This window comes from Cornus florida, unplaced genomic scaffold (genome assembly GCF_030987335.1).
Source record: "Cornus florida cultivar Cherokee Brave unplaced genomic scaffold, ASM3098733v1 CherokeeBrave_3.0.0_Hap2_Chr09, whole genome shotgun sequence".
In the NCBI taxonomy this organism is placed as follows: Eukaryota; Viridiplantae; Streptophyta; class Magnoliopsida; order Cornales; family Cornaceae; genus Cornus; species Cornus florida.
The window spans coordinates 63,302,985-63,314,386 of record NW_026775579.1 but is presented as its reverse complement, the minus strand read 5'-3'; the positions used below and the strand labels follow the sequence as shown (position 1 = coordinate 63,314,386).

At 35.1% G+C, this 11,402-nt stretch overlaps 1 protein-coding gene across 1 annotated transcript; it reads left to right on the top strand.

Moving 5' to 3' along the window:
* Positions 1-653: 653 nt before the first annotated feature.
* LOC132274104 (uncharacterized protein At5g64816-like) lies at positions 654-2,212 on the top strand. Its single transcript, XM_059775273.1, has 2 exons — positions 654-812; positions 1,582-2,212. Exon 2 carries the CDS (start codon positions 1,598-1,600, stop codon positions 1,982-1,984), a length of 387 nt encoding a protein of 128 aa, XP_059631256.1. The 5' UTR covers positions 654-812; positions 1,582-1,597; the 3' UTR covers positions 1,985-2,212.
* Positions 2,213-11,402: the final 9,190 nt, after the last annotated feature.

Genomic DNA, 11,402 nt, shown 5'->3' with positions numbered 1-11,402 from the left:
AACCCATAAATAAATAACATTTGTTGAGATAGATGCCCAATCAAATGGGTGCTAAGTTGCTAATGGTTATAAGTGGATTTGTCCCACATTGAATTTGGATGGAGGTTGAAGTGTTTATAAATGAGTGAGTTTTTGGTTAAATAGGTAAACGTCTACCTGTTACTGTTGGCATCAGAGCTATATCTAATCCTTAATTCGGTGTCACACTAAGCGACCTGCCATCAGCAAACATTGCAATTATTTTTGTTGGGTAAATAATAAAAGATAATTATTTCTTTATAAGAAAATATTTAGATATGATCTTACTGAAAAAAAATAAATAAATAAATAAAAATTTGAAAGAGAGATCAAATTATAATTAATTTTTATTTAAATCAGTCATTTCAGACGTGGAGATACTTCCTCACGTTTGGAAGTAGATTTAAAAGCCCAAAATAGCCAAGTAGTGTATGAGGCTGCTTCACTGAAACATTTTCTGTTTTTGTTTCAGGAGGAAATAAAAATATAATTTTGTTTTTTTATGAGTAAAAAAACAGAAAAAAAAAATGATGTTTATTAAAATTATTTTGTTGTTAAAATTTTGAAAGAAAAATAGAAAACGAGTAACACATGGCAATTTGTTTTTGTTTTGTTTTTTTAGGGGTTCATTGCCCGCACTTTACTAACCCGAGCCTTCTGCGTATATCTTCTATTTTCAGCTTAAGATGCGCCCCCACACTCTTCATTTTGCTTCTCCGAGCGCAGTGTCGCTCTTCCAATAAACCCTTGCAGCAGTATTTGCAAATTAAACCCCTCTCTCTCGCGGATTGAAGGTGAGAACTGATCCCATCAACATTGAATTCTAGGGTTTACAATAGTTTATATATATTGTTTTGGTAATTGTATAATTTCCAGAATTTTACGCTTTGAAATTTAGGGTTCTTTTCAACTTCATGTTCGAGTTTATATCGTTGTTGCATCTCTATTATGTGGAATTTTAATGACATACATACATACACATATATATACACACACGAGTCTTTTCTACTGATTTCTTACACTGTTTATCCTTTGCGTAGCACTAAGTTGAACTGTTCATTGGTCTCTGTAAATTTGGTGCAAAACATTATACACCATAAAAAACTAGAAATTTTCTAATTCAGACTGAGTTACATGTCCTCTGTATATATTCAATCCTTTTATGTTGTGATTATTTTTTAAATTAACTCTTATTATATAGCCCAATCCAATATTTAAGTACTGTATTACCATTGTAATTTAGCTGAATTTTATGTGCATTAAAATCAATATATACCAGTGTCACTAGTTCATATACCTATTTCCACTTATGCACAATACATATTCACAGTTTCACACACATTCCCTTTTATTTGTATTATTATTGTTTTTTCCCCTCAATTGGGTGTTTCATTATTAGGGATTGTAACACAATAATGGTGGACATGAAAATCAATATATACCAGTCTATATATCTATTTCCACTGCTGATACACAATACATATTCACATTTTCCCACACATTTCCTTTTATTTGTATTATTATTGTTTTTTTTTTTTACTCAATTGGGTTTTTCATTATTAGGCTTTGGAACACAATAATGGTGGATTGGTGGTGGTCTTTAGTGGGGGCTGCAGTACCTGCTGTAGTGGCAGGGCAGGCTTTCCGGATGAAAAAGAGGCGAGCTGAGGAGCAGAGGTTGAAGAGTGCGCGAGGGCGCGAGAAAAGCTCTGATGATATATTTGTTTGCGAGAGGGTGTGTACTTCGAAGAGGATGCTCAATAAGGTCGGTGCGTTTTCTAAGGAACCAACTCTTGATACTTGTGTTACCGTCTGTGGCGTTTCTCAGCTTGATGCCTGTGCTGATGCGTGTGCTAGAACTGTTTGTGTTAATCAACACCAGGTGCCCAATTGGAATGATATTTGTCTTAGGAGGTGCCAAAGTGAGTGCCTTAAGCTCTCAAATTCTTCTGCTAATTCTTCATAGTTGCTACTTTGTTTTCTTGAACTCTTTCCAATGACTTTGATGTAATTTTAGTGTTTTTTGGTTGGTGCACCGATTTAAACGGTTGATTTAGAAATTATGTTTGATGTTCTATTTGTCTGGTCAAAATAGTATGGGGGCTATATACATCATCACATCTGGTACTGAAAATGATTCCGTCTTTTCTTTTTGGCTTTTGAATGAATATGTGGTACTCTTCTTGTATTCAAAGTGGTCTTCTTTGGCTCCTTGGAGTTGCTTCTCTTGTTTCGTAGAGATTTTTAATGTACTTGCATAATCAAAGCATCCAAAACAAACTTACAGTGGTCCTTATCTTCTATATTCAGGGTAAATTGTTGGCTACTTTAGAAGTGCTAGATATTATTGAAAATTTAGATAAGATATCATTTAGGATTCAAATCATAGAAATCTTGAGTTGGACCCCAGATTCCTCATTCTTCAATTTGTAATATACTCGGTATATAGCTCATGATTTCTCTTTCCTTCTTTTTTCTTAATTTAAATTTTGAACAGCTGCTACAAGTGAAATTACGCCTTATCAAACATCCACATGTCTTTAGCGGTCCAGGAATTCAATTCTTGTGGTACTCTTGTTAGTTTGGTGTTTGATCCAAGGAGTCACTACTGTCAGAAGAAGTAAATTAATTCAGTCTCTGTGCACAATAACATTCTTGTAAAGAAACTATAGTAATAAATCTTGAAATCCCAAAGAGACTATAGGAATTTTTGCAATTTCCTTGCGTGTTAGTGGGACTGGAAATGATTCGAGTCAAACCGGTTAGATGTTCTGCAAAAGCTCAGCTTGAAAGAATAACGAGGTAAAAAATGGCGTGAGTTTATATGTTTTCTTAACAAGAGATCTCGAGGGAGCTTTAATTCGAGCAAGTCTTACTCTACATTAGAGCAGCTTGGACGTTATAGTTATAGGATGCTCATTATTTTGTCTAGTCAAGTTCATCAAGTTCAAAATTTGATCAAGCTTGACTCATTCATCTCATGGATCCATCTCAAGCAAGCTTTTAGTCAAGTTGATCACAAGCTTATACTGAGTTGCTTGGTTCATCCTCTACACGCTAACAGCCTCGCTTGTCAGTGAAACAAGTTTGCATTCTACCTCATGTTTCAAGGTGCCATTTCTTGGTCGGCGACTCCCTATGGAAAACAGAAGCTTGTAGACATTATTTACTTGCCCACGGGGACTGTAAGGAGTACTCCTGTACTGAAGAGGTGCATTTGTGGTTACAATCACTATTTTATTGTTCATCTCCTTAGCTTCATTCTTTTTAAAAATGTTCATACTGTCTTCTCTCTGTAGGCTATATGACCTACCTGCAAGGTGTTCTTAATCATGTCAAAGGCATCGACAGCTGACTGCTCTATTATTCAGCCATGAAATTGATAATGTAATTTTACCATGCATAGACATTGGTTTTACCACTTCATTGAGCTAGTCACAGTTCTAATGGATGCTCAATCTTCCTACTGCCAAAGTGTTCTTAGCTAATTTTTTTTTTCCCCTTAAATTTATCATTTTGCTCCTTCAAAATTTTCAGAACACTTTCTTTCTTGTTACCAGAAAAAGGTAAAGGGAATGTGTTACCAGTGTGAAGAGAGCTTAAAAGAAGACCACTTCAAAGATTACTTGAATCATCAATATATCAGGTTATGGGCATAGAGCGCCCAACTTCCCGAGCAGGTGTCCCTCTTTCCCCTAGTTTGGGAGAAAAAAATCAATATATCAGGTTACCTGTGACTACTAATGCAGCGCTCAGGATGCGTAAACTGACCTAACATGTTTAAGGGTTGAATAGGGTTTAATTACCACCATAACCCTTCATCCATCTATGCTAATTATAGGACCTTGATTTTGATATCAATAGAACATTATCAGGTTCCTTAAGTTAACCAACAAATAGGAGGAAAATTAAATTATCAGGTTCCTATAAAATATGTTATATATATATATATATAACATAGGGTGTCTCCATCCCCTTGAGCAGGACTTGTTCCTTCACTATAGGGTCAACCCCCCCCCCCCCCCAAACAAATTCCAGTACTAGCTAAATAATAGCCCATGCACTAAAACCTAAGTGACAGAGTGAGAACGGTAAAATTTAAGTCACACAATTTAGAGTGAGAACGATAAAATTTAAGTCACACAATTTACGCGAGTCCGTCTAAATTTCAGTCACACAATTCACCCTAGCTTAAGGGAACAGGCCTTGGTTGGGCTTTAGTTGGGCCAACAACGTTGTAATGCAACTCTACTATGCATAGTGGTTTGGGCCACTTATAATTGGTAACAAACAGCAACCACTGAGACTTAAGAAGATAGATATAGCATTAGCATAAACAATTAGATTACAGAAATTAAAGTAAATCAGTGATTCAGTAGACACCTAAACTCAAGTTGTTGGGTAATATTATATATGCATTTATTTATACATACTTTAATCCTCATCGAAATCTGATGTGGGATAAGTCTCACTTGTAAGTTGTAACACCTAGCTATAACAACCACAACTTAATTTATTAACCAAAAATTAACATCTCTTTAGTTATGATTCTTTGATTTTTTTTTTTTATTTCTTTTTTGAAAAAAATAATATATCTTCTTTTTTTTTAAAAATAAATAAATAAATACATCTTGATTCCTACTTTTAGCTATCCTAGAAAGTAAGCTATGAGCCTTTGAACAATCGGGGTTGCCAAAAAAACGTAACCATATATTAAAGGAATTGCTGTGAGGCAGACACTACCATCGCCGGAAAAGAAAATAAAAAATGGCAATTTTATTTTCTTTTAATTTTAATTTACTTATTTATTTTTGCCTATAATGGCATGATTCAGCTTGTTTATAAGCGCTTACCTTAGTGGAAAATATCATCTATATTTATTCTTCTACTTGTTTATATATATATATATTGGGGTGGGAGTTAGACTAGGTGTGGCGATTGGTAATATATTTATATGAACTGGTACTATCATTTGAATGGTATGGAATCTTTTGAAATAAAATTCAAGAACAAAATTGTGCTGAGTTGGGATCAAATGGACAATACTATAACATATGGTAGTCGTTAGTCGTTATAAGTGATATAGAGAGGCGTGATGTGGGTGGTGTCTAAGTTGTCTTAACACAATGGGTTAGTGTAACAAGGGTTATTTTGTCCCACATCGGAATCGGATGAGAAAGAGATTGGGTATAAATGGATGGGTATGCAGCTTTACCTAACAGTTCGAGCTTTCGAGTAAATGGGCGAGTGCTCACTCGTTACAGTTGGTATCAGAGCCAAACCCAGTTCTTGATCCGGTGCCACGCCAAGCCTCCGGCCCGGAAGGCGTTCGGGTGAGTCCACCCGGGTAGGCAGGGTGGCCCAACCGCAACGCCGGGCGCCAGTAACACAATATAAATGCCATTTTTAGTAAACCATCTTTGCATGGGTAGTTTGGTATTTATATTTAGATGAACATTAATTTTTCACATAATTATAAAATTGGATTTTTTTTTTTGGAAGGTGAATATTTGAATTTTCATGAAAATGCAACTTGAATACCTGAGAGCACATTTGGGGATTTTTTATTCCCCTCCCCCCTCCCAAGTTTTGTAGATTGGAGAAAGAATGTATATAAATTTTGTAGAATGGGTTGCCTGAAAAAGAGGTTGTCTGTTTTTGCCAGGATCCAATTAATCTTTTGTTTTTAAAATTTCTATTATTGAGATGTGACCACATTACCGTACCTTTTCTATTATTGAGTTTGCATGTAATTCACAAAAGTATATAATTGTTGGAGACCCACTATTTTAGAAGGTAAATTGGATACCACTAAATTACAGTAATGGTAGATACTTTAGTTTATTAATTATTAAATTTACTAAAATATTAGTATTATTTTACAATTTATTTGTTTAAGTAAAATTATCAATTATTAAGAGCTCGTTGGTAAAAGAAAGGAAAATAATTCTAAAAAGGCTTTTCCTCAAAACATTTTGAAGCATTTCGATTTCCTTTCCTTGTTAACTTTTCTTTGAAATTTAAAAATAGTCCAATCAAGGAGAATATTTTATAATAATAATAATAATAATAATAATATTTTTTTTTTGCCGACTATGACGGTATTGGACTTCTTAAAATCTGTGCATAATTTACTACTAAGCATATACAATCCATCTATCTCACATGGCACTGGGCAATTATCAAAAATAATAAAAATAAAAATAGTTGGTTCCCAATTTGAGATTTATTATTAGGCTATCCCTACAAAGTTATTGGAGGAGAAGATAAAAGGACCCGTATTTCATTTTTGATTTCTTGAGAAAAATGAAGAGCAAAAGGATAGATATTAGTGTAATAATTTATTATATGATAAATTCTTTTCACTTATGCTGCGTTTGATATGCATGATATATTGGAATAGAATATAAATAGGAATGGAATGTGAATGTGAATGGAATAGAATGGTCATTCTCATTTTATTGTTTGGTTGAAAATATGAAACGCGTAGAAATAGAATGATAATAACCATTCTAATGACAAATAAATTAACAAAATAACATTCTTATATAATTTTTTAAAAAGAAATGACGGCGTAGATGGCGCGCGGTGACGATGGTGGTGGAGGTGGAAGCGGTAGTGGTGTAGGTGGTGGTGTTGGAAGGTAGCGGTGGTGGAAGGTGTCGGTGGTGGTGGTGGTGATGGTAGAAGACAGTAGTGGTGTTAGTGGAAAGTGGTGGCGGTGGAAGGCGTTAATAGTGTTGGTGATGATGGTGGAAGGCAGCAACGGTGACAATGGTGTGGTGGTGGAAGAAGGTGGTAATGGTGGTGGAACGTAATGGAGGTGGCGGTGGTGGTTGAAGGCAGAGACGGTGGTAGAAGTCCGTGGTAATGGTGAAGGTGGGTAGTGTAGCGGTGGTGGAAGGCGGCAACAATAATAGTTGTGGCAGTGGTGGAAGGTAGCGATGGTGGTGATGGCGACGGCATTGGTGACAGTAATGGTGACAATAGTGGTGGTGGTAGCAATGACGGTGGTGGAAGGCAGTGGAGGTAGCGGTTGTTGAAGGTGGTAGTTGTGGAAGGCAGTGGCAATAGTGAAAGTCGATGGTGGTGGTGGTGGTGGTGGTGATGGCGATGGCGATGGAGGAAGACAGTGGAGGTGACGCCGATTTGGTGGTTGAAGGCGACTATGGCAGTAATGGTAGTGAAAGACAATGGTACGTGGTTGTGGTGAAAGACAGTGATTTTTTAACTTGGAATGTTAGGGATTTTTGGGAATTTGAATTTTCTTTAAAAATTACTTGGGAATGGAATGGTCGTTTAGTTGTGGAATGGATTTCCATTTCTAGGAGTCGATTTTAATTCTAATTGATCGAATTGCTATTCCCACTTTAAATTGCATACCAAACAAATGAATGGTTAAAATGGACATTCTATTTCATTCCATTCATGCACATTAAATACAACATTAGTCAATTGTTGCCTACTATGTTATAAATTTATAATGGCTCACTATGTGAAAACTCTGGGTTTGTTTGGTTCAGTTTCCTAAGATGTTTTCAAAAAAATTGAAAATTAAAATACGTACTATACAAAAATTTATTTGATTGATGGTTTTTGAAAAAAGTATTTTTAAAGAACACGATATATATATATATATATATATATATATATATATATATATATATATATATATATATATATTTGTTATAATTCTTTAAAGGGCAAAGTGAGAAAAACACCATTAATGTTTATATTTTTGGCAAATAAGACCATTATCCTTTATTTTGGGTTTATAAATCTGTTAAGTTTTTAAAATGTGATATAAAAAAAAAAAAGGCTTAGAGCATATTCAGTAGTTTATTAAAACACTCATTTGTGTCAAATATACACTGCCACGTATGATGTGTAAATTTTTATTTTTTATTTTTATCTCTAGCAATCTGTTAAGAGTATCTCTAACCGTTGTGTATATTTCTTTTTGTAAATCTGATGTGTCATGATAAATTTACACAAAAAAAATTGGATTATTTATTTTTAACTCCAACACCGCTATTTTGAAATCAGAAAACAAGGTTGATGGATGAAGTAATCGGAATGACAAATGGTTACGGTTGCGGAAATCGGGGAAAGTTAGGAACCGTCGATTACCTTTTGAATCAAAGAAGCGACGAGGAAACGAAGCTCATTTCAGTTATTGATGATCATTCGATCTATATATGGAAATATGGCACACGGATGAAACTGAAGAAAGAGAAGCATTTAGAAGTGCTTTGGCAACATACCCTTATAACCCCCTTGCCTTAAAAGACGACTTCTCGACTGCATTGAGGAAACGAAGAAGACATAGCTCGCATCTAATTGTCTTGCTTCCTTTTTTGTTGTGAGAGAGCTAATATTTTCGTTTTTGCTGTCAAATGTCATTCCTCAACTTCCGCATTTTCGACTTTTACGCGAATAAGGATTGGAAATGAGTTCAATCTGTTTCTTGTTTCTGACTGAGTCGCTTGCTTGTACGCGGGCTGCTAGGCTGTTATCATCTTAACGCCGAACTGAAACACTGTGATTTCGCTGACTATGTGGTCAATGTCTTGCCTAGTAGTTTGTTGGAGGGCAGAACTCCACGTGAATTGGAATACTAGATTAGGGATTGCTAATGACTTATCCCACCCGTCAATAAAATCGTGACTATGACTCTTCTTCGAGCCCAAAAGCTGTTGTTTTGTACCTTTTGTGTAAAAATATATCTCCCAATAACAACCAACCATGTGTCATGTCAGGACCTACATAACTTTTACAAATCTACTTAATATAGAGTTGATTCTTTAATAGAATGAGAATATGAGGGAGAAAATAAATATGGTGATGTGGCTGTATAAAAGTTGTATAAAATACCTAACAATTTTACACCTTAGTGATGTGGCAGTCTATCTTAACAAACTGTTGGAGATAATAAATAATAAAAAAAAAATACACATTATACGTGGCCGTGTATATTTTACATAAAATGATATTATACAAAATGATATTTTAACTAACTGCTGGAGATGCTTTTAAGATAAATTGCCATGTCACCAATGTGTAAAATTGTGGTGTATTTTACACACCTTTTTATACAGCCACATCAGCATATTTTCTTTCTCTCCTGCTACCCATCTTTTTCATTCCAACGAATCAACTTTAAGTAGGTTTGAAAAAATTATGTGGAATTCAGGCATGACACTAGTTAGTTATTATTGGGAGATATATTTTTACACAAAAAGGTATAAAACAATTGCTGGAACTAAAAATAAATAATCCAAAATTTTTGTACGTGTAAATCTATTATGACACATCAAATTTACACAAAAAAAATATACACAACAGTTGGAGATACTTTAGTGTCTAAATTATGTAGAAAATAACCTTTAAGAAACTATTTTAAGTTATAAAATTTCTAAAACACCCTTTTGATTTCTCTAAAATGCCCTTATACCATTTTATATATAAATGATATTTCCCTCTCTTTTTAGAAACTTAAAAGGGCACTTTAGTCTTTTTAGATTTACTTAGTTTTTCATTTTTTTTTTTCAGTTACACGAAGGCACTTTAATATTTTGATCTGACACTTGTTCCCACTAAAAGTAAAAGTTAAGAACTTTTAAGAATGGGCAAACTACAATGACTTCCCCTGAGGTTTGACCTAATTGCAACTTAATCTGAGGTTTGTCATTTTTTTGCAAAGACACCCCTGTATCAAATTTTGCTATAAATTTACTTATCTACCCCTTTATTATATTGTTAAAAATAAACAAAAATATCTAAAAATAGAAAATGACCATTTTGCCCACTAATATTTCCCACTATTCCTCTTTCATCTCCGTTGCTACCAACCATATATACACACACCTACACATTACAATAGATGAGACCATGGCGGCGAGGATGGCTGGGTCTGCAACAAAGAAGGCGCTGAGGTTTGGGGTTAATGTCGAGGTTGATCTTGACATGGCGACGGCGATGATTCTGGTTTGGGCGCAAGGACGCAATGATGAAGGTTTCCGGCGTCGAAGAGAGAGCCCCTGGCCGGAATTCATCGCCTCCTGCGTATTCAACCGCCTGGACTCCCTTTCTGACGCCGGATTCTGGTTCCGACGAAACGCGACTACTTCGGTGTGAACAACAGGATCTTGATCTCCACATGAGCCGCCATATCTCTCATCGAAAATCCGATCACAGACGTCAAAACCTCCACCACCGCCACTAAAATATGGCTGAATTCACTGCCAGTCTGCCACTATTAGAAACCCCCCCACCACCGCCGATTGTGGTGGTGCTACCGATTGTTGGGAGTTTAGGTTGGTTTTGGCCTTTGCGAAATCATCTGAATCAAACCTAAAAAAAAATAGAAAATCGAGTGTAAACACATTCATCCATCGACCCAAATGTCCGAAGATCTCACTGGTAGTGTGGATCAGAGATCGATATCATGAATCAAGCTAAGATCGATATCATATATATGCCCTACAACAAACTCTGAAATTCCAACCCAATCTTTTATATATATATATATATATGACGGCTTGTCTGCAATTTCTTGGGCGGTTACAGTGATATATATATATATATATATATATATATATATATATATGTTGTACCCACCATCAATGAACCAAATAGATCCACCACCTAGCCATACTTCCCTTCCACATGCTTCCTCCATTGCGAGATGGCAACAAAACAACCCAACCAATAATTAAAAAACATATTGTTGATTATGGGTAGGGCTTGCTGGTGAATTGAAGGTAATTGTGAATATAAGTGTGAATATGTGTACTTAATTTACAATTATATTTCTTCAATGTATAAAAATCGGAACCAATTCGTAACATGTGGTGTTGCTGTAAACTTCAACCTCTGGTCGTGAGAGGTGGGTGAGTTAGAGAGAGAAAGATGGTCCACTGGTGGGGGAGTTTGAGAGAGATGAGTCTGATCTCTCTTTATATTTAAGGGTACTTTGGTCCATTAGTATATATATATATATTTGTTATTTAATAATAATATGGGCATTTTGGTCAATTTTTGTACAGAGGGGAGGTCTTTGCAAAATTGGTTAAACCTCAGTGGAACACGTTACAACAAAATAGCAAATCTTAGGTTTAGTTGCAATTAGGCCAAACCTCAAGGGAGGTCATTGTAGTTTGCCCTTTAAGAATCTATAAGAGACATATACCCTATATGAATTCTGCGGTGCTTATTGCCCGCAACTCTTCTTTAAAAATAGTTTTTGTTTTCTTAGCTCTTCACAACCATTCTTACAAAGGTAAACCAAGCCCCTATCATAATTGATTAGTAACTTTTTAAACTTAAAACCGTTTATTTAGATGTAAAACCTAATTTAAAAAATATATTTTTTTAAATTTTGG